The sequence below is a fragment of the Ursus americanus genome, chromosome 7 (assembly GCF_024610735.1).
Source record: "Ursus americanus isolate L20-20 chromosome 7, mUrsAme1.1.p, whole genome shotgun sequence".
Classification (NCBI taxonomy): domain Eukaryota; kingdom Metazoa; phylum Chordata; class Mammalia; order Carnivora; family Ursidae; genus Ursus; species Ursus americanus.
This window is the reverse complement of record NC_142133.1, coordinates 50,270,092-50,294,539: the sequence shown is the minus strand read 5'-3', so window position 1 is coordinate 50,294,539 and position 24,448 is coordinate 50,270,092. Positions and strand designations below refer to the sequence as shown.

Genomic DNA, 24,448 nt, shown 5'->3' with positions numbered 1-24,448 from the left:
TTGTTATGAACTGCTTCCTCTTAGGTGTGATACACTGTCTTTGCAAAAGCAATAGGATAATACAAAGGAAGAGCCATAGAGAGTGTATAGGCTTTGGCTCACTAATCTCATTCCTGAAAACTTAACTCCAGGGAAATTTTAAAAGAAACTAGAGTGATCTATAGCAAAGACATTTACGACTATGTGATCTGTAACAGCAACATTTTATTTGGAAACAACCCCACTGTCCAGCAATCAGTAAACAAATGTGTACTTTTCTTCAGCTGCTAACATAATTGTAATGTTAATGTAGAAACAGTGAAAATACTGACAATATAAAGTGAAAAAAATTGACAATATAAGGTGAGTTCACTATGACTGTGCCAGTCTTTGCCTTTATGGAAAAGAGGGTGATATTAAAAGACAAAAATAATTATATTACAAAATAAGACTATAGGTAACTTTTCTATTTCACTTGAATGCCTTGGTTTTTTTTTTTTGAATAATGATAGTTTTGTATTTTTTTAAATTTTTTTAATTTGTTTTTTTAAAAGATTTTATTTATTTATTTGACAGAGAGACAGCCAGTGAGAGAGGGAACACAGGCAGGGGGAGTGGGAAATGAAGAAGCAGGCTCCCAGCGGAGGAGCCTGATGCGGGGCTCGATCCCAGAACGCTGAAATCATGCCCTGAGCCAAAGGCAGACGCTTAACTACTGAGCCACCCAGGCGCTCCAATGATAGTTTTTTAGAGTTATCAAAATGTATCTTTCTACCTTCTTCCATTATTTTTCCCATATATCAGCATTAGGTATATTTTCAATAAGAAATAGTTTACATAAGGAAATAGCATAAGGGAAACAAAGTTGAAGCAAATAGGAGGGAATGTGAGCAGATTATGGAGAGGAAGGCATCAAAGGTGGTATGGTTCCAGCGCATTAATAGGAAGGGATTTTTTAGTATAACTATTCTATTTATTTTTTTAAAGATTTTATTTATTCATTTGACAGAGAGAGAGCACAAACAGGGGGAGTGGCAGGCTGAGGGAGAGGGAGAAGCAGGAAGCCTGATGTGGGGCTCGATCCCAGAATCCTGGGATCAAGACCTGAGCCGAAGGCAGACACTTAACTGACTGAGCCACCCAGGCGCCCCATAGGATAACTATTTTAGAAAAAGTGAAAAGGAAGAGAGACTAAGGTCTATATAAAAAAAAATGGACAAATGGAAATAAAGAGAAACCAGGATATCTGAGTGTGGTTCCTGAGGGAGATGAAACAGAAAGAATCCTGTTCCTACAAAAAGAGAGGAAGGAGTTTCTCCATGTCGATTTGCAGTTTCTTGTTTAAGAGCTAACCACATGGTTGAGCAAGTGACAGAAATGAGATAGTTGAAAAAGGGGTTGGGTTTTAGGAAAGTTGAATCTTTAAATTAATTAACAAAATTAAATTAATTTGTACTGAAAGCATGAGACCCATGTAGAGATGAGCTATAAATGAAAGTATAGGTCAGAGGTCCTAGAACTAAAAAACTGAGTTCAGCAAGGTTGCAGGTTATCGGATCACACAAAAAGCAGTTGCATTTGTGTATATTAACAATGAATATACTGAAACTAAAATTAAAACCAATACTTTTTAATAGTCACCCCAAGGAAAATGAGATTCTTAGGTATAAACTTAGCAAAACATGTACAGGATCTTAATGCTGAAAATTACAAAACAACTGAAGGTCAAAAAGGATCTAAGTAAATGCACAGACATACCATGTTCATGGATTGCAAGACCCAACATTGTAAAGATGTCAGTTCACGTCAAATTAGTCTGTAGGCTTAATGCAATTGCTGTCAAGACCTCAACCAGATTTTTGTGCGGACATAAAGCTTCTTGTAAAATTCATATGGAAAGGCACAAGCTCTAGAATAGCTTAAACAATTTTGAAAAAAGAAGAATCAAGTGGAAGTAATCACTGTACCTGATATTCAAGCATACTACATAGCTACAATAATCACTACACTACAGTATTGGTTGGGGGCCAGAAACATAAATCTGTGGAAGAGAGAACTCAGAAATAGACCCCACATATATACCCACCTGATTTTTGACAAAGGTGCAAAAGCAATTCAATAGGACAGACTTTTTGGGATGCCTGGGTGGCTTAGTCAGTTAAGCATCTGCCTTTAGCTCAGGTCATGAAACCAGGGTCCCTGCTCAGTGGGGAGTCTGCTTCTCCCTCTCCTTCTGCCCTTGCTTGTGCTCTCTCACTCACTCACTCCCTCTCAAGTAAATCTTAAAAAAAAAAAAGAAAAGAAAGAAAGGCTCTACAGATAAAAAATAAGCAAATGAAAAGATTTCAATTCCATTAGGGAAATGCAAATTAAAACCACAACACTCCTATAAAAATGGCTAAAATAAGAAATGATAATGACAGCAAATGCTGCAAGGGTCAGGAGAAACTAGATCAATCACACGGTGTTGGTGGGAATGTAAAATGGTACAGCCGCTCTGGAAAAAAGTGTGGTAATTTCTTGTAACACTAAACCTGTAACTACCATATAACCCAGTAATTGCACACACTTGGGCATTTGTCCCAGGAAAATGAAAACTTATGTCTGTGCAAAAACCTGCACATGATTGTTCATAGCAGCTTTATTTGTAATAGCCCCAAACTGGAAACAACCCAGATTCCTTCAGAAGCTGAGTGATTAAGCCAACTGTGGTGAATCAATACCATGGAATTCTCCTTAGCAATAAAAGGGATTGAACTATTGATACATGCAACAACTTGGATGAATCTCCAGGGAGTCAGTGGAAGAAACCAATCCCCAAAAATCCCATATTGTATAATTCTATGTATATAAAACTCCTGAAGTGACAAAATTATGGAAATGGAGAATAGATTAGTAGTGTCAGGAGGGTGTTAGGAGAAGGGGGGTAGTTGTGGCTTTAAAAGAGCAACACTGAGGGATCCATGATAATGGAACTGTTCAAAACTGGAGAATATATTGCAAATCATAGGTCTTATAAGATCTGTATCCGGAATGTGTAAAGAACTCAGATAACTCAATAATGAAAGGACAACCTAATTAAGAAAAGAACAAAGAACCTAAATAGATATTTCTCCAAAGAAGATATACATATAGCCAATAAGCACATGAAAACATGCTCAACATTGTTAGTTATTAGGGAAATGCAAATCAAAACCACAATGAGATAACCACTTCACACCCACTAGGATGGCTATAATCAAGAGGACAGCAAGTTGGCAAGAATGTGACAAAATTGGAACACATATACTGCTGTTGAGGATGTAAAATGGCGTGGACATTTTGGAAATTAGTTTGACAGTTTCTCAAAAAGTTAGAGTAACTGTATGACCGAACTATTCCACTCCTAGGTATATTCACTAAAGAATTGAAAACATGTCCACACAAAAACTTCTATGCAGATTTTCATAGTAGCATTATTCATAAGAGCCAAGCAACAGTGGAAAAAAACTCAAATGTCTATCAGTTGATGAATGGATGAACAAAAATGTTATATCCACACAGTGGAATATTATCTAGCCATGGAAAGAAAGAAGTAGTGGTACATGCCACAACATGGACGAACCTTGAGAACATTATGCTAAAGGAAGAAGCCAGACACAAAGGCCACGTACTGTATGATTCCATTTATAGGAGTCATTTAGACTAAGCAAATCCAGAGACAGAAAATAGATTAGTGGATGTCCGAATAGGGTAAGGAAGGAATGGGGAGTGTACTGCTAATGGATATGAGTTTGTGCAGGGAGGTAATGAAAATGTTCTGAAATTGTTAGTGATGATTGCAAATCTCTGCATTTATAATCTTACCCTTAAAAGGAAAATATTTCGGGATATATGAAAAACCATTGATTGTATACTTTAAAAGGGGAAATCTTATAATATGTAACATATCTCAATAAAGCTGTTGAGAAGGATATTGTATCATTTATTTAAAGTTGATGGACGCTTTACATGTATCAAATTTTTCCTATTACAATGCTGTAGGGAATTGACTTCCACAGCTGTGTTTATACCCTAACTTTCTGGATGTTTCTATAATCTATAGTATGAGAACTGGGTTCCTTAATGTCTTTATCAGGTAGCCAAGTGGCCAACAGTAAAGTGGCATTTACTTAGGATGCTTGGCTATTTTGAATGTCTGTAAAAATGAAATTTCATGTTTGGAGCCTGTCAAGGTAGTGTTTACAGTCCTCTGTGAAGAAAGAGTTAGATGGCCCTGGTGCTCTTGTGGGCAGAAGGGAGAATGTGAGAGATTGGGGAAGTGACGGGATGGAGGAAGAAGGGTGAGCAGGCCAATAGAAGCCTCCTCTCAGTTTTCTCCTGCTGTCAGTACTTCCCTTCTTGCTTTGTAGGGACCTTTTCCTCTTGGGAAGAACTGGACTCATTTCTGTTACAATTTTGCCCTGTTAGGTGAAGGCATCCTCATCTCCTCGGAGGCTACAGAGCTTCTGGACTTCATTGACAACCAGGGTCAGGTGCACGTGATCCAGAAATACCTTGAGCACCCTCTGCTTCTGGAACCAGGTCACCGCAAGTTTGACATTCGGTAATGCATCATTTTCCAGAGTTTTTGTTACTAATCTGAGAAAAATACAGTGGTGGGTGATAAGGGTAACATGGAATGTGAGGAGGTATTTGACCATGTTTAATATGTAGCCAAAATTGAGCACAGCTGAAGAGAACTGAGCTTCTGTACCTAATTTTCTATTTTTCCTTCAGTATTTCTCTTTTCTTTCTAGAAAACGATATTAAAATTATGGGTTTTCCTTTTTTTAATATATTCTCTTTAATCAAAATGACTTGTGGCTCCAAAGAGGAGAGTATAAATGTATGAGGCTCGTTTATAGACACATCTGAGAGATGAACATAAAACACGTACTTCAGACACAGTTAATATGTCCTTGCTTCATTATTTGTGTCCTCTATTTTTTAAGGATTTCGTAAACACACCTCAATACCTTTTTGGATTTTAACTTTCTGAGCAAAGGGCCTGGCATAGAATAAGAGGTTGTATCGTGCCTTCCAAAGCTAAACAGCCCTCTCCCCAGCTTTCCTGTGGCTTGCTGATGTCTCGTTGAGGATTCTGTATTCTTGTTGTCTTCATAATGACTTGCTGCTTCTTGAACACCAGTCCTCTGTCAGATCAGCTTCAGGATGAGCAAATGGAAAGTTAATGGATACACCTTAGACCCAACCCACCCAGATCTCTTCAAAATGCTGGCTTTTGAACAGATCAAAGGCTCCTTGTCATTTTTGGTAAAATGTTTTAATTGCCTCATTACAGTGATAATCCACTATCTTGGCTAATTGCCATGGCTTGCCTCATAGAATTTTAGAACCTATCTCCTTCCTCTCCTTCCCTCCAAAAATGTTAAGGTGTGGTGATGATGTATGTACTATGGAGAAACTTTGGATGACTTGAGTGAAACTGTGTTTTGTTGACTTGCAGAAGCTGGGTCTTGGTGGATCATCAGTATAATATCTACCTCTATAAAGAGGGTGTGCTTCGGACTGCTTCAGAACCATATCATGTTGATAATTTCCAAGACAAAACCTGCCATTTGACCAATCACTGCATTCAAAAGGAGTACTCAAAGAATTATGGAAAGTATGAAGAAGGGAACGAAATGTTCTTTGAGGAGTTCAATCAGTACCTAATAAGTGCTTTGAACATTACCCTGGAAAGTAGTATCTTACTACAAATTAAACATATAATAAGGTAACTTAATTGTATCTTTTTTTGGTTCTGTGTCTCGAAGAAGCTTTGGGAGTTTGTGCCTTTCAAGGAATTATTCTATTTAAGCTGTCTGTAATATTCCTTTATTATCCTTTCAATATCTATAGGATCTGTAATGATGTCACTGCTTGCATTCCTTATATTGGTAATTTATATCTTCTCTCTATTTTACCAGGACAGTTTGGCTATTATTAATCTTTTCAGTATTACTTATCTTTTCAAAAGGTTACTTTTTGGTTTTATTGATTTTCTCTGTTGTTTTTATTTCTTTGGTTTATGTTCCTTATTATTTCCTTCCTGCTTTTTTGAGGGATTTGTTTTCTAGTTTCCTTAAGGCAAAAAGTTAGATCTCTGATTTGAAAGAGTTCATTTTTTAAATGCATTTAATGCTGTCCGTTTCCCTCAGAAAACTCATTAGCTACATCCCACAGGTTTTGTTATGTTATGTTTTTGTTTTTACTTCCATTTTATTAAAATATTTTCTAGTTTTCCTTGTTATTTCATCTTTGACTTGTGTTATTTAGAAATTCTTCTTAATTTCCAAATATCTGGGAATTTTCCAGATATTTTTCTATTACTGATTTTTACTTCAATTCCGTTATAGCCAGAGAACATACTTGAAAATTTGCTAAAGTTTGTTTCGTGGCCCAGAATATGGTCCAATTTTAGTGAATGTTCCATGTGCACTAAAAATAATGTTTATTCTGCTGTAGTTGGGCTGCGTGTCCTATAAATGTGAATTAGGTGAAGGTGGTTAGTAGTGTTGTTCAAGTCTTTTATATCCTTGCTGCATTTCTGTTCTACTTGTTCTGTCCATGATTGAGAGGAAAAACATTGAAGTCTCCAAGTATAATTATGGATTTGTCTATGTCTTCTTTAGAAGACATCTATTTTGCTTCATATATTTGGAGATGCTTTAGGTGCATATACATTAGAATTATTACCTCTTTTTGGCAACTGACCACTTTAACCTTACATAATTTCTGTCTTTACCTCTGGTAATATTTCTTATTTTGAAAGTAGATTTTGTCTGATATTCATATAGCCACTCCAGCTTTATTTGATTACTGATATGTTTCTGTCCCTTTAATTCTATCCTACCCTATTCCATTCTGTATTTAAAGTGAGCTTCTGGTGGACAGCATATAGTTAGGTTTCATTTTTGTTTTGCTTTACAAAACATCCAATATGGTAATCTCTACCTTTCTAAATAGTGTGTTTTTATCATTTAAATTTAATGTAATTATTGGTTTGGTTGGATTTACACATACTATTTTATTCTTTGCTATCTACCCCCTTTTGGTTTTGTTTCTCATTTTCCTATTTCCTGCCTTTTATTTTTTATTTTTATTTTTTTTAATATTTTATTTATTTGTCAGAGAGAGAGAGAGTGCACACGTGTGCGCACAAGCAGGGGGAGTGGCAGGCAGAAGGAGAAGCAGCCTTCTCATTGAGCAAGGAGCCTGATGCAGAACTCGATCCCAGGACCCTGGGATCATGACCTGAGCCAAAGGCAGATGTTTAGCCGACTGAGCCACCCAGGCATCCCCATTTCCTGCCTTTTAAAAATTATTTAAATTTATTTAGAGTTCCATTTTAATTTTTCTGTTGAGTATTTGGCGCTCTCTCTCTCTCTTTTTAGTGGTTACTCTAGGGATTATGATTTATATACCTAATATTTATTTCACAGCCTTCTTAGAATTAATAATTTACCACTTCAGATAAAATACAGAAAACTTATAACCTTATAGTTCCTTTAACTCTCCCCCTCTATAGTTGTGGTGTGTATTACATTTACGTACACTGAAATCTCTACTGCATAATGTTAATATTCTTGCTATCAAGAGTCATATATTTTTATTTGTATGTTAGATTGTCAGGTTAGATTAAAAAAAAAAATACAAGACCGAATGGTATGCTGTCTACAAGAAACCCACTTTAAATATAAAAAGAGAAAAATATTCTTTTTTATTTACCCGGATATTTGCCTTTTTTATTCTCTTCCTTCAGTCCTAAAGTTCCAAGTCTCTCTGGCATTATTTCCCTTCAGACATTAGCATTTCTTTTAGAGAAGTTCTTTAGGTAATAACTCGTCTGAGAATGTCTTTATGTCACCTTATTCCTGAAGGATATTTTCACTGGTGTTACCTAAACATAATGTCAAGCAAAAATTGCAAAATATATAAGCTGTATACAAGATGTATACGGATTGATTCTGTTCATATAAATTGAAAAACAACCAAAACTAAGTTATTTAGAAGAATGTTCATGTATGGTAAAAATAGAGAACTGAAGGTATGAAAAACACAAAATTCAAAATAGTGGTTATCTCTGAAGTAGAAGCAGGAGGGACCCAAGAAAGGCTTAAAGGAGTTGGACTGTGGGTACATGGGTGGTCATTAATGCTACCTATATTGTAAACTCACAAAACATTATCATCGTTATTATGATTTAGTTAATATTCATTCAGATTTCCCCGTACGTTTTTACCTTTTATGTTGTTTCTCTTTCTTTCATGCGTTTTCTTAATTTTGTCTAGGATCAGTTTCCTTGTTCTTTTTTTCCTTTTTTTTTTTTTTGGAGAGAGAGAGAGAGAGCATGTTGCAAGGGGTGGGCAAGGAGGGGGAGGGAGAGAGAGAGAATCTCAGGCAGACTCCCCGCTGAGGGCAGAGCCTGATGCAGGGCTTAATCTCTGACCCTGAGACCTTTAAGATACTTACAGCAAGTGTCTTTAAAAAAATAAAGAAGGGGGGCGCCTGGCTGTCTCTCAGTTGGTTAAATGTCTGTCTTCAGGGGCGCCTGGGTGGCACAGCGGTTAAGCGTCTGCCTTCGGCTCAGGGCGTGATCCCGGCGTTATGGGATCGAGCCTCACATCAGGCTCTTCCGCTATGAGCCTGCTTCTTCCTCTCCCACTCCCCCTGCTTGTGTTCCCTCTCTCGCTGGCTGTTTCTATCTCTGTCGAATAAATAATAAATAAAATCTTTAAAAAAAAAAAATGTCTGTCTTCAGCTCAGGTCATGATCTCAGGGTTGTGAGATCAAGGCCCATGTTGGGCTCCCCGCTCAATGGGGAGTCTGCTTGAGTGTCTCTCTCTCTCTCTCCCCCCGCCCTGCTCTCTTTCTCTCTCTCTCTCTCTCAAATAAGTTAATAAAATCTTTTTTAAAAAAAAAGACACTTGCTTTGGAAACAGATTTCTAGATCAGCAGAATCTTTTTTTTTTTTTCCTTTTTTTTAAGCACTTTGAAGATGGCTAACCATTATCTTCTGGCTTCCATTACATAGGTGTTAGAGTGCTTCTTGAATCTGTGGCTTCAGGTCTTTTATTTGTTTGGGAATTCACAGCCCCTTTCTTTTCATTGTGGCTTTTGTCCATTCTTCTCTCCTCTGGGATTCTAATTACATGAATGCCAATCCTTTTCACTGTCTCCCATTTCTGCTATGTGTATCATTTGATCTCTCTCTTCAGCAGTTAAAACCTGTTTAAAAAGGAAAAAGCCATTAAAATTTGTTGTTGAACTCATCTGTTGAGTTCTTGATATCAGGTATTATACTTTAAGTTCTAGAATTTCCATTTGACTCTTTTTAGATTGTAATTCTTTTGTGAAATCTCCCACTTGTCTTACAATATCTTGAACATGTTAATGGTAATTCTTTAACATCTCTATTTGATTAGTCTGAAATCTGAATTGCCTGTGGTAGAGGTTAGCAAACGATGTTCTCTGGGCCAATCCAACCTAAAGCTTGTTTTCATATACGCCACAAGCTAAAAATAGTTTCTACATTTTTAAAAGGTTTTTTAGAAATAGAAGAATATGTAACAGAGACCATATGTAGCCTTCAAAACCTAAAATAGTTACTGTCTGGTCCTTTGTAGAAAAAGTTAGCCAACCCCTGACTTTTATAGGTCTTGTTTCTGTCGTCTGTTTCTTTTTCTTTTGATCCTGTTTCTTAATATGCCTGAAAATATTTTTTTAGTGTTATTCATTAGTATAGTTTGCTAAATCCAATAGAGATTTTTTTTTAATTGAGGTGTAACATGCATATGGTAAAGTCCACAAATTGTAAGTGTACGGTGTAGCGAACTTTTAATTATGCATACACTCAGCTGATCATAACACGAATCAGGATATAAAACATTTACAGCACCCCCAAATACTCCCTTGGACTTCCTCAAAATATATACTTCATGCCACAGATAGCCACTCTTCTGACTTTTATCATCATAGATTCCTTTTGCTTATTCTTACATTTTATGTAAATCATCATAGATTCCTTTTGCTTATTCTTACATTTTATCTATTTCCTATTTCATGTTCAACTTTTTTCACAATTGTAGCTATGCTATGTTGCATATAGCAGTAATTTACCTTTTATACTGCTGTGTAATATTTCATTGTGTGATTATTACAGGGTTTATCCCTTCTGTAGTTGATGGATGGACATCTTGGTCTTTATCTTTTACATTTTAGACCTGTAATCTACCTGAATTGTTATGTGTCAAGTTTCATGTTTTTCTATGGGGTATCCCATTGACCCAGGACCATTTGTGCATAAGACTGGCCTTTTCCCACTGCATTTTGGTGAGCTTTTGTTATAAATCAGGTGGCCATTTATGTTAGGGATCTCCATCCTGTTCTGTTGGTCTGTTATCTGTTCTGTTATTACCACCTTATCACAATGACTGAGACTTTTTCCTTAATGTATTCTGACATTAAGAATAATTAGAGTCTCGGGGCGCCTGGGTGGCACAGCGGTTAAGCGCCTGCCTTCGGCTCAGGGCGTGATCCCAGCGTTATGGGATCGAGCCCCACATCAGGCTCCTCCGCTATGAGCCTGCTTCTTCCTCTCCCACTCCCCTGCTTGTGTTCCCTCTCTCGCTGGCTGTCTCTATCTCTGTCGAATAAATAAATAAAATCTTAAAAAAATAATAATAATTAGAGTCCCGTTTCTTCACGGATTGTAGGTGCTTAGAATTCTGACACCAGAGAAGTCAAGTATGCTGAAGAAAGATTTCCTGTTTTAGGCAAAGATTTATTGATATTTGTTACCTTGCCCCTCCCCCCATGTTCTGTACAGTTCAGAGAGTGTTGCTACTTTGGTGCTATAAGTGCTCCTAAGGGTTCTCATGGTTCTTCCCCTGCAGTTAGCCTCCCCCTACCTTCCCACTCCTGCTGAAAAAAGATATGCTGTATAAAGTCTCTGGTGATGAGAAACAATTCTTTAAAGTGAATTATTAATCTTGAGCTTCTAGCAGATAAAAAAATAATATTTAATTTTGGTTTGCTTCTGCCTCTCAGTTTTTCCTTTATGTGTTTCTTTCATTTTGTTGGGGCTTTCTCTTCTTTTTTTAACCATGAGCCTCTATTAAATGTAAAAGTTTTCTTAATTATAATATTGAAGAAGGTATGGAGTAGAGATAAAGCTATAGGGAAAAAAAGTAATATGTGGCTTACCAGGGCAGGTTAAAGATGAAAGAGAGAAGAAATTTTCATTCCAGTTGATTCTTAAATGGCTAACTGCCCAAAATTACTTTTAAAGGTTTAAACATATACATAGAAATATTTTCCTTTTTTTGGGGGGGGGGAAAGTAAGTTGGTGCTTGGGCTGGGGTGGGGGAATGTAGTGGTGGAGGGAGGTTGAGGGAGCAAGACTCTGGCTCCAAGTTCAGAGAGGTCTCAGTTCTTTAAAGTCATGAGTGAAAACGTACCTGTGTGGATACATCTTGGAGTTAGTCATATGAAAGCCAGTTCCTTCATTTTTCCTTCTAAACATACAGTTGTGTAGGAGGAAAGCTATTTCTGGTAATCTTAGAATCATCATAACATATTACTAAAATAGATATTTTGCCCCAACACTAAGTTGAGGGAAAAAGTCAGGGAAGATCTGCATAAAACACAAATGACATAGGTTTTCTGGGATGGTTATTCTAGAAAACAGTGATTTATTATTAGTAAGATTTTTATTTATTTTTTTTAGAGATTTTATTTATTTATTTGACAGGGAGAGAGCATAAGGGGGAGCGGGGCGGTGAGGGGCAGAAGGAGAGGAAGAAGCTGACTCCTCACTGGGCAGGGAGCCCGACACGGGGCTCAATCCCAGGACCCAGGGATCACGACCTAAGTGGAAGGCAGACGCTTAACCTACTGAGCCACCCAGGCGCCCTTGTAAGTTCTTTACGTAATTATCTCATTGAACCATCCCAGCACTAGGACTAGGTATTATTTTTACCTCTTCCTTTATGGATAAAGAAATCAAAGCTTGGCTAAGAGAGGTTAAAAAACTTGTCCAAGATTCTGGCCTTAGGCCCTGACCTTAGATCTCATGTATTAACTCAGTATGTTTCTGAGGTTCATGTTCAACTTTTTTATGTTTTTTTTTCCCAATTTTTTTGAACAATAGTTGATGTTAATAGTAATTCTGTTTTGTATTTTAATATGTAAATCTTTTAATTAGTAATAATTTGGCATTAGAACTGGAGCTAATGAAAGTAATGAATAAGGCCAACCTCACTGCAAATTCTCTTTACCACCAAATGGTAGTCCATTTCTTTTACACGGCAACAATGCATGGGAGTGTTTTATTCATTACAAACAAACATGGCGGCAGTCTCCTGTTGGAGGAATCCACCTTTCCAGGGGCTGTGGTGACTTAGTGCTGTGCTAGGAAAGCAGCCCCTACCTGTAGGAAGATGAGTATTTGCAGAGTTTTCTAACAAATAGCTTGATAAGTAGTAGTGTCTTGAATAATTTGTTGGTAATTAAAAGAGAATTGTGGCACCTGGCTGGCTCAGTTGGTGGAGCACGCAACTCTTGACCTCTGGGTTGTGAGTTTGAGCCCTATGTTGGGCATAGAGATTACTTCAAAATAAAATCTTTAAAAAATAAAGTGAAATAAAATCAATAAAAGAGAGAATTAAGTCCAAGTGGATTTTTTATCATCACTTTTGATATAAAATCATCCAAGCACATCTTCCATGTTCCTTCTTCCTCAGCCAACCCATTCTCAGTGAGCTTTCCCTCTTTGCCCCGCAGAAGCTGCCTCATGAGCGTGGAGCCTGCCATCAGCACCAAGCACCTCCCTTACCAGAGCTTCCAGCTCTTTGGCTTTGACTTCATGGTGGACGAGGAGCTGAAGGTCTGGCTCATTGAGGTCAACGGCGCCCCAGCTTGTGCTCAGTAAGCCTGAACACCACTGTGTTTTAAGAAATGGGAAGTTGGTTCCACAGTTGGAATAGCCTGTCTTGGCAAGGTGGTGAGTCTCCTCACCGGAGTGTTCAGGCATAGACCATTTAACTGCTGTTAGGGAGGATGTCCTTTGGCAGGCCCCTGGCTAGCAGGGGGTCTGCTGAATCAGTCTTACCCAGTTCTGCCATGTGTGTTGAGCAGTAGTCTGTGCTCAGGTGGGTGGTGGTTGCTATGGGAGTTTCAAACAAAGCTAACAACTGTCAGAGGAGACCGTCTTGTGTGACCAGTTCAGGGAATGGGGTCCTGTGTTCTGAGAAGGCCCGGTAGACAGTGGAGCTAGACGGGGGGTGTAAGAGAAGAGTGTCACACATACCACGGAGAGGAGGAGAGAGCCTTCAGAAGGGGGACATAGCATCCAGTGGGACCATGGCCCATGCCAGGTTCTGTGGGAGATGCACAGATGAGCAGAATGTGCCCCCGGAAGCCTCATGGAGGCCTTAGAAGTAAGGGGAAGTCAGCGGGACATGATCCTCAAATGCTGCTGGTTCTTCTAAAGATACAGTTTCATCGGGTCAAGACCCCTTTGTGGTTCCCCATGTCTGCGTCTTGGAGGAACTGAGGTGATCTTCCACAGGTTCAGGAGAAAGTCCTGGACCTACATGGGGCAGCATTAACACGCAAGTAGCAGCCAGGCCTTTGCCACTTGCTCAATGGCTGTGACATGGCCGGTGTGATTCGTCTCATTCGGCAGTCCCTTCAGCTAACCAGTACTCGTTCGTACCCCCAACCGCCACGCCCCGGTATGGGGGTCACAGTCACGAGCAGAGACACGGCCCTGTCCTTAGGGAGACTGTGGGTATGACAGAGGACCAGACAAATATAGATTACAAACTGGGACATGCTTTATCCTTGATAAAGGGTGTTAAAGGTAATATCACTGAGCAAAGGGCTGCAGTTGAGAGGCACTGTTTGGAGCTGAGCTGGAAGGGGGAAGGAGGGGTGAGCAGGATGGCTCACGTCTTCCCTTCACCAGACCCACAGTAGCGTGCCTGTTTTCCCCGTCCTTCCAATAAAGGTTCAGTCCTCCCTTGTGCTCTGTGCCCTATCCACCCCCGTCCTGTCCCCTGTCCCCTTGCCTTCCTCAGTCGCGGTGTCACCCTCTCTCACCTCTCTCCCTCTTTGGGATATGGTTCCCATCAGCATGTGCACATGCAGCAGATTTCCCCAGCTGTTGAAAAAGAGCCCTCCCTTGAGGCCACATCCTGCTCCGGTGACTCCCCCTCCCTGCTCCTGTCACAGCCAAACCTCTGGAAAGCAGTGTCTGCCCAAGCTGTCTCCTCTTTCTCCATCCTCATCCATGCTGTAGTCCATTCTGGGCTAGATGCCACCCCCTCCATCCCATAGAAATTGTTCTTTGAGGGTCCCTAGCCAAATCCATATTGCCAAGTCCAGTGGCCCCTTCCTGTGCGGACATCCCTGGACCTCCCAGCAGCATTTGAGGCAGCTGCTCACACCTTGCTGAGATGCTCTTCTGTTGTGGCTTCAGGCACACTCCGTACTGGGAAGGTTTGGCTGAGGAGGTGTGGGCAAGATTGGCCTCTCGCTCCTCATCAGCGGACCCCGTCAGTGCCTCAGCCCTGGGTGTTTGTCTTCTCTCTCCGCTACGCTTTTTCTGAACATGATCTTATTCAACAGCCCCGAGTTCCAGACCAGCGTCTGCACCTGCCTGCCCAGCGTCCTGCAGGGATGTCTGTGGATGTCTGAGAGGCACCCCTGCCCCAGACTCGCTCATCTCCATGAACGTCCACCTCCCCTCCCCACAGAATCTAAGCTGGAATCCTGACCGAGATCCAGCCTCCTTCTTTCCTTTACCCTCAGGTTCTGCACGTTGGGACCTCGTCAGCTCAGTCTCCAGCCTTGGCAGTCCTCTGCTGTCCCCCCGCCCACTGCCCTCGCTCTCCCACGGGTCGCCCTCCATCACCGTGGAGGCTTTTGCAGAGAGCCTTCTAACGGGGTTCTCGTCTTCTGCTCTTGCCCCAGTAAAATCCACTCTCAGTGTGCACTACTCCTTCCATTGGCACAGCCCCTCTTCCCCTCTCCCCCAACACACACTCTCTCTCCTCCTCCCTTCCCTCTTCCCCACTCCTTCTATCTCTCTGGGTCTCTCTCTCCTCTCCGTCCTCTTTTCTGCCCTGTCATCCACTGTCTGACTTCAGTCATTCCCCAGGTCTCAGCTTATTTGTCACCCCTGGAGAGCCTTTCCCAAAGTCTCCTCAGCCACACTGAGAAGGTGCTTTCCCTCCAGGTATACCCACCATGGACAGGCAAGGTGGCTCTTACACTCTATTGAAATTGCCCGTCTTCCCTGCCCGTAAGAGCAGGAGTTATTTGTCTATTCACCTGAGACCTTCCAGAAATATTTGTGAAGGGGATGCTACATCTTTGTGCAGCATTTGTATGTACCATGGAAACCAGTTTTATAAATTCGGTCATGAGATGGGGCATCTAGGGCAGGTCCCGGTGAAAAAAACATTGACCTTCACGTGCACTTTGACGAACATCTTCAATGATATTCTTTAAAACACCTTTCAGGAAGCTTTATGCAGAACTGTGCCAGGGCATCGTGGACTTAGCCATATCCAGCGTCTTCCCGCCGCCCGACGTGGAGCCGCAGCACATCCAGCCGGCTGCCTTCGTCAAGCTGTGACCGGGGGAGGTGCTCAGAGCGGCCTCGGAGGAAGCGCGAGCTCCTGCTCCAGGGGACGGGGAAATGTCAGGACTGCTGTGTACCAAGCCGGAACTGGAGACGGACAGGCAACCGGCAAAGCCGTGATGGAAGGGAGAGCACAAGAAGAAAAGGCAACTTCCCCAAAGAGTGGTGGCTCAGGGGTTCCCAGGTGGCGCTCTCAGCACTGCTATTGAGACGTGAAAACTGAAGCAAATTTCTCTGAGGGGAGAGCGAAATATTCTTCTAAGGGGAAAAGACAGGGATTTGATTATTTTATGTTCTCATCCTTTAAAAAAATCCAGTGTTTATCCTAAGGCAGCATTAGGAGCAGCGCCTCTCCTCCCTGGGGTTGAGACTGTTGGCCCGTTGGTTGGTGTCTTTCCACCTGCTGCAGCCTTAGTGCCTTAGCTCTATGCCCAGCTGCAACCCTTCTGTCTGGGACAGGGATTGGGTGTTATAGCATCTCGAGGTTGCCAGTGTGTTCCCTGCCCATCCCTCCACAACACCCTGCCCATGAAAGTCTGGACGAGCCTGCACCAACAGTCCTTGGTTTCGTGCTGGGCGTCACCTCACAGCGAAGGGGGCTTTCCTCATCATGTTCCTGATGGCGTTTGGTCAGTCAACTACCTGTCAGGGTTGGTGTGGGCTGGGCACCAAAACAGCAAATGCTGCTCTCGATCTGCTCTGTGCATGTTTTAGAAACCAAGCAGCAAGTTTGCCGCAAACCCGTAAGCATCAAATAAGCATGAGAGAGAAAAAAAACACGATGTCTTGCTTTACTTAGTAGTTGGGTGTGTGGGTCTTTGAAATATGATGAGTCTCAGTTACCTTTGTTTTAACCAGAATTCTACGTGCACTTTTGCAAAGTTCCCTTTTGCTCGTTTTTTTGTTGTTTTAACTTTTGTAAAAAACCCTCTAGGGGGCAGAAGTAGAATTCCACGCACACACACCCCACCACCACCACCAGGTGGCACTGCCCCAGACACAGGTAGCTCTCCTCCATTTTCTTGCCCTCCAAGCACCTTCTGCAGGAGCTGGAAGGGCGGGTTTTGTTCCAGGGAGGATTCTCTGCCTGCTTGTGCCTCTTTACACCAGGGCATGGGGCTAAAATGAGTGTATGTCTGGCCTGAATGGGGGAGTCTCCTAAAATGGGAAAGACGTGGTTTCAGAGCTCCACACAGCATTGTATAAGTCAACAAATATGTCCTGTTAGGTGTAGTTTTCCACTTACTGGCTCAAATATTCTTTAGATTTTTCAGGAGGCTACATCACTGGCAGTGGAAAGAACAAGATGCTGCTTGTGTTCCAACGTGAGCTAAATGAACAGGTCCTTCTTAGAATGTACTGGGAACCACAGCAGGCCTCCTGTCCAGTATGTGCTGTGTTCTTCCTTTGTGTATATGTGTGCTCCGTTACTCTTTCTATGTGGCACCAGACAACAGTTCTGCAGTCGGGGAGACTTTTCTAAAAAGAGAAAAGAGCAATGCCTCCTGAAGCATGATGAGATGTGGGAGCTTATGGTGAAGAAAGGAATAAGGAGTATTTGATAGATGCAGCAGTGGGTGTAGGATGTGGTGGCATTATGTCGGGGTGGAGGAGAAAGACCCAACTGGTTTGGCTCTTCTGTGAATTTGGAATTACAAAATATTCTGGTTACCCAGAATACAGATAATGAAGTTTGCATCCAGAGCAAAATAAAACAGTCAGCAGTGAAAGTCAATCGTGGAAGCCCAGCACTGTTGGATTAGCGCTTGGGGACTTTGAGCAGATCATGACAAGGTGCACACCCATCTAGAAAGTGCGAGGTACTGAGTCCTTGGGAAGTCTCTGTGGACTGGTGACAGGGAAAGCATGGAGGTTTTTGTCATGCTACCACACGTGAACGTAGATTTGTAATGATCTTTTCGACCTAAATTAAAGGGACATTTGAGAGTTTTCCAGCTCTTACAGTGACAGAGCTAAGAATTTAGATGTTGCAAGTCCATGGATTTTGATGGATCTTCTAAGAAACCTAAATCATTGGCATATATGTGAGGGAAGTAAGGCTTTAAAAAGAAAGTTCTGCTTCACTCCTCACATGGTTTCAAATACGTATCTATTTTATACATTTATTTTTGATCGGGTGGGATGGTTGGCTCAGAACTATTCCATACCCTTCCATGATACCCTTGGCACAGATGGTCATGCCTTGCTCCTCAGTTAGTCTTTATACGTGCAGTATGCGTACGTGTCGCCAGTAGCTGGGGGAGAAGGTGTTCTTTATTTGGAGATGTTAATTCCAGTCTTGGCAGTGTCTTTTGGCCGCACAGTGTGAGATGAACCTATGATCGTCTCTGTGCCTTAGTGTCTTATCTCATGGAACAGATAGTTGCCTGACCCGGGGACTACCTCAAGGACTTTTAGTGAGGACAGGTGAGATTAGGAAGACTCAAGAACCTGTGGGACCAAGGTCCTCAGTGCTGACTATATGCTGGAATCACTTGGGAAGCTTTTTAAAAATGTTGGTTTCTACAGCCTTCCTTTCTCTCCCACCTCTGACCAATTAAATCAGAACCTCAGGCATCAGTGTGCTTTGAGATGCCTTGAACCACTGCTTGAGAAGGAAGGACAAACACATTGTTACCTTAGAATAATCAAATAAGGACTAGGACTTTTTTAAAAAGTTCCTTTTGGAAGGACAGGCATTTCTTTAAGAATGACCATGTTTTTGGTCAGTATGTTGACCTACGTAGTCAGGATACAAACAACTGCTGTTGAAGCATGTTCTCTTTTTGCTTCTTGTCCCAGCATTTGTGAACTCAGACGTGCTTTCCTTTCCTTAAACAGTTTGTGAAGCTGTGACGACAAATGTAAACAGACAGGAATTTATAAATCGGCTAAATATGTGTTAAGGGTATTAATTATAGAGAGAAAAGCCCCTTCCCTTCCTCTTAACGCCTGTGGTAATTATAAACTCGATTTTACCCAGAACATTGAAGTGCCTCAGTGTCTGTATGATGCAATGGAGCAGGTGCTGGCACGCTTACCGGCTGACCTGCTGTTTCACTAGCGCCTCAGGATAGTTATCCCAGACTTGGAATATCTGGTAGTGTCGGAAATGTATGGGATCCGCAGAATCTGCAAGCAGCAGCAAAGCTACGCAGTGTGTTTTCATTGACAACCAAGGTTGTGTCAAGCAGGTGTGGATCCAGCCCTGTTGTGGGTGTGGGGGGGACTCTGCTGGAGAAGACCAGGGGCCAGAGTAGGTCCCCTGCAGCACGTGGGTGCTGTGGAGAAAATTCAGTGATACACTTGTCTCTGACCCGGACACAGAATCTGTACCTAAGAGAAAATGACTTCTGAAATAAGGTGATTTTATGAATGTTTAAAATGCCCAGAGCATTAAAGTAATATTTCAAGTGTTTTTGTGCCCTTTGGTTCTCTCATCTTATCATGGTGGTTGACTGTCCTGGCATATCACTGGTTATTTGGATCCATGATTGTTACTCAGGTAGGCAGACTTTTTCTGGAAAGGGTCAGATTCGTAAATATTCTAGGCTTTGCAAACCAAACAGGTTCTTTGTTGCATGTTCTTCTTCTTTTTAACCAACTCCTAAAACAGCAACAACAACAAACAAACTTAGTTCATAAGCCATATAAACACAAGCCAGATGTGGCTATTGTTTGCTGACGTAGCATGTTACTCAATACGTAAGCCAACAGATTGTCCTTTGAGACTATAAAGAGCTCCTCTAAGGTGAAGCATTGAAATAATTTCAGCTGCCAAAATCCAGTCCCTCTCTTACATGTCTTGTGTATTATCTGAATCATGATACAGATAGATGGTCAGGTGGGACCCATGGTTATGAGAAAGCATTATGTGTGCTTCGAACATGGGGAGGAGGGGCGCCTGGGTGGCACAGCGGTTAAGCGTCTGTCTTCGGCTCAGGGCGTGATCCTGGTGTTATGGGATCGAGCCCCACATCGGGCTCTTCTGCTATGAGCCTGCTTCTTCCTCTCTCACTCCCCCTGCTCGTGTTCCCTCTCTCACTGGCTGTCTCTATCTCTGTTGAATAAATAAAATCTTAAAAAAAAAAAAAAAACAAAAAAACATGGGGAGGAGGTTGAGGAGCTTCTGAAATGATTCTACAATCACCCCGAAGGCCATGAAGTCCTAAGAGTTCACTAAGGCCACGTATATAAGTACCTATAAGTCTCACACACCTCAGGCATTTAATATCATTTATGTAAATTGTAGTTAACTTGTAACTTCCTGTGTGATGAGGCTGAATGCTTTGGACTTCTTTCCCATGTATGGCTGCTTTCGCTCCATAAACATACTTCTGGCACAGAGATGAGGCCTTCCACAAATGGAAACCCTGGCTTAAGCGCTCCAGACAGGTTTCTGATATGATATGGCGCACACCTACCAGACTCAGTGTAGATTGCATGGGCAGGGTGCAGGGAGAGGCAGACATGGACGAAGCAGGAAACTACTTAGGATCCTGAGAGTGGACAGGTTCAAAGCCTTTGGAGGACTTCTCTTAGAGGCTGGTCCCCTTTCTGGTCCTGCTTGCTGTCAGTAGCTACCCCTTCTTAAAGAACCTGAAGTTATCCCATAGCCGCAGAGGCTCAGTGGTATTTTAAAGATGTATCCCCCAAAGCAGCCCTAAGGGCAAAGGAAAATGAGCCCCTGTCCCAGGGGACACTTGGCACTGCTTGATTGCTGCAAGCAAAATTCCTTTTCAAAATTCACAAGAGAGGACATCAGTGAGAATAGCAGGGTAAAACCTCTGAAAATCCTCTCTCCATGGAAGTGATGGGGACACTGGCAAAAACTGTCTAGAAGTTAACCAAAGGCTTGCCACCATCCAGAAACGTTTATTAAAGAAAAAATGGTTCCACCTGGGTAAGAACAGCAAGTTTTGTGATGTTTTAATTCACACTATTTTCATCCCCCTTTTCCTAGCTCCATGATAGCCTTGGAAATGAAAAGCCCCACAATCCTGGTGAAACCCAGGAGTCTAGCAACAATTGGAGGGTACAGAGTGGAGTTGGAGCTCCTCCAAAAAGCCCCATTCCCAGTGAATTGTCACTTGACCTGTCTGGCAGTTGCATGTAAGTCCTCATCTCAGGGCTTGTCTTTGATATTTCTCAAAGTGTGCACAGTGTGAACAACCTTTTCCCTAGGTGAGTTTGTTAAAAATAATCAGCAGCAATTATTTAACACCTCAACTTCCTGAAATGGCTATGAGTTGGAACAAACAAACTGACCAAAAAACTTAGGAAAAGATGGGACATGAGATATCCATTGGAAGTTTTGAAAAGTTTCTGAAGAACATAGAAGGCCACACACATGTATAGGGCTGTGTGCATGCCTGCGGAGATGTGAATTCCCTCAGCTTTTTTTTTTTTTTTTTTTTCTTTTTAAGTAGGCTCCATGCCCAGCATGGAGCCCAGCACAGGGCTTGAACTCACAACCCTGAGATCAAGACCTGAACTGAGAACAAGAGTCAGATACTTAACAGACTGAGCCACCCAGGCACCCTGAATTCCCTGTTTTTACCTCTGTATGACCAGGAGGATCTACACAAGCCTTCCTGGCATGCCCAATGCACACACAAACACACGCACACACAGCCCCTTGGAAAAAACGGGGGGACTTACTGGTCCAAGTGTTTAAGGAAATCTGTTCAATCATTAGTTGACCACTAAGCTAACAGCAGAGACTTCAGTGGCCACACACATCAAAGAATATAGGCTTTACAGAATTATTTCAGGAAACTAAATCATCATCAACAACAATAAACCCTGGAGAAGACAGAGTATCTGGTTTCCAAAGTTGCCCCATGTATTATTAAATGTTTCCAATTTTCAACACAAATTATGAGATATGCAAAGAAAAAAGAAAGTATGGCCCATGAAGGGAAAAGGCAATCAGTAGAAACCATCCCTGAGGAAGTCCAGGCATTGGTCTTACTACACAAAGACTTTAATTCAGCTATTTAAAATGTTTAAAGAACTAAAAGAATGATGAGAATGATGTGTCCCCAGAGAGAGAATATCATTAAAGAGATATAAATTGTTTTAAAAATAGAACCAAGTAGGAATTTTGGCTTTAAAAAGTATAATAATGCAAATGAAAAATTCAGTAGAGGTGTTCGAAAGCAGTTTCAAGCTGGCAAAAGGAGGAATCAAATCTGAAATCAATTGAGATCATCCAGAAAATAAAAAAGAATGAAGAGGGGTGCCTGGGTGGCTCAGTCAGTTAGGTGTTTGCCTTTGGCTCAGGTCATGATCTCTGGGTCTTGGGATCAAGCGCCATGTCAGGCTCCCTGCTCAGTGGGGAATTGGCTTCTCCTTCTCCCTCTGCCGCACTCCACCGCCCCCCCGCCCCTGCTCATGCTCTCTCTCTCTCTCTCAAATAAAATCTTAAAAAAGAAAGAAAGAAAAAAAAAGAATGAAGAAAAATGAACAGTGCTCCAGAAATATATATGTATGCCAACATATACACAACAGGAGTCCTAGAAGAGAGGAGAGAAAGAGGCAGCAATTATATTGGAAGAAATAGTGGCCAAAATCTTTCCCACTTTGATGAATAACATTAAAATGCATCTAAGAAATCCAATGAACTCTAAGTGGGATAAACTCAAAGAGATCCACACTAAGATAATAACTTTAAATACATAGTAAAAGAGACAAGGAAACTAAAATGTTACAGTAGAATATATCTTTAACAAAAAACAGGGTAGGATTTTAAAGAACTGGAGAAGATAGAAAGCATATAGAAAACAAATAGCAAAATGACAGACATAAATCCTACCTTATCAGTAATTTCATTAAATATAAATGAATTAAATACTACAACCAAAAAAAGCAGAGACTGGCAAAAAAATAACAAAAACAAATCAACCATAACCCAAATTTATGCCATCTACAAAGGACATACGTTAGATCCAAAGACACAAATAGGTAAAAGTAAAAATATGGAAAATATGTATCATGGAAATAGTAGCTCAGAGACCTTGAATGGTCATACTAATATTAGACAAAATAAGCTTTAAGAGAAAAAAAAATGGGGGGCACCTGAGTGGTTCAGTCAGTTAAGTGTCTAATTCTTGATTTCAGCTCAGGTCATGATCTCGGGGTTGTGATATCGAGCCCCACATCGGGCTTTGTGCTGGGTGTGGAACCTGCCTAAGATTCTCTCTTTCTCCTTTCGACTCCCCCTTGCCCCCGGCTCACACGTGTACTCTCTCTCTCTAAAAAAAAGAAGAAGAAGAAGAAGAAGAAGGAGAAGGAGAAGGAGAAGGAGAAGGAGAAGGAGAAGGAGGAGAAGGAGAAGGAGAAGGAGAAGGAGAAGGAGAAGAAGAAGAAGAAGAAGAAGAAGAGGAAGAAGAAGAAGAGGAAGAAGAAGGAGAAGGGGAAGAAGAAGAAGAGGAGGAGGAAGAAAAATGTTACTATAGGCAATGAAGGACATAATGGTAAAAAGCTCAATCCATCAAGCAGATATAACAGTTATAAACATATGCACCTAGCAACAGAACCCAAGGTACATGAAGAACTGAAGAGAGAAATAGACAATTAAACAATAGTTGGAATTTTTGGTCCCATCTTCACTAACTGAACAACTAGTCAGAAGATCACCAAGGACATAGAAAACACTGTAAACTGATCTAACAAGTATAGCTAACTCCACCCAACAAAAGCAAAATTCATTCTTCTCAAGTACACATGGAACATTCTCTGGAATAAACCATATGGTAGACCTTAATGCCTCAGTAAATTAAAAATTATTGAAATCAGGGGCCCTAGCTGGCTCAGTTGGTGAAGAGTGTGACCCTTGATATCAGGGTCATGGGTTCAAGCTCCACTTTGGATATAGATATTACTTTAAAAAATTAAAATTATTAAAATCATAAATATATTCTCTGACTACAATGGAATAAAATTAGAAATAATTAACAAAGAAATGTGGGAAAAATCACAAATGTGGGAATTAAAAACAGCCCTAACTAACCAATGGATCAAAAAAAGAAATAACAGGGAAAATTAAAAAGCACTTTGAGGTAGATGAAAATGGAAAAAAAAAAAACTTACGGAATGCAGCTAAAGTCATGCCTAAAGGGAGATTTATACTTTTTAATGACTACATTTAAAAAGTACCTCAAATCAATAACCTTCTACCTTAAGAAATTAGAAGAAGAGTAAACTAAATCCAAGTAAATACAAAGCAATAATAATGATTAGGGTAGAAATAAATGAAATAGAGAATAGAAAAACAAGAGAAAACCAACAAGACCAAAAGTTGGTGCTTCAAAAAGATCAACAAAATTGACAAAACTTTAGCTAGACTGACCAAGAAAAAAAATAAAGAACTGAAATTACTAAAATAAGGAACAAAAGATGAGACATTACTACAAATAAAAAGGATTCTAGGGGAATCCTATGAATAATTTTATGCCAACAAATTAGATAACCTACATGAAATGGGCACATTCCTAGAAAGACACAAAACTGACCAACCTGACTCAAGAAGACACAGAAAATCTGAACAGACGTAAAAAGTAGATTGAATTAATAATTAAAAATCTTTTCATAGAAAAAAGTCCAGGATCAAATACCTTTACTGGTAAATTCTACCAAATGTTAAAAATGTAATGTATCCACACAATGCATTCTTATTCATCCATGAAAGAAGTACTGAAAGTTGCTGTAACATGATGACCCTTGAAAGCAGTGGAGAGATAGGATGATCAACCTTTTTAAAACTTGTGTTGTAGGGGCGCCTGGGTGGCTCAG

General features: G+C 40.9%; 1 protein-coding gene across 1 annotated transcript in view; it reads left to right on the top strand.

The window, feature by feature from the left end:
- The window catches only part of TTL (tubulin tyrosine ligase), a 31,731-nt gene extending 12,661 nt beyond the window's left edge, over positions 1-19,070 (top strand). The window contains exons 4-7 of the mRNA XM_045808928.2: positions 4,429-4,564; positions 5,468-5,737; positions 12,787-12,930; positions 15,532-19,070. Of these exons, the coding sequence (XP_045664884.1) occupies positions 4,429-4,564; positions 5,468-5,737; positions 12,787-12,930; positions 15,532-15,646 (665 nt within the window). The 3' untranslated portion in view covers positions 15,647-19,070. The remainder of the gene's footprint in view (positions 1-4,428; positions 4,565-5,467; positions 5,738-12,786; positions 12,931-15,531) is intronic.
- The last annotated feature ends 5,378 nt before the right edge of the window (positions 19,071-24,448 follow it).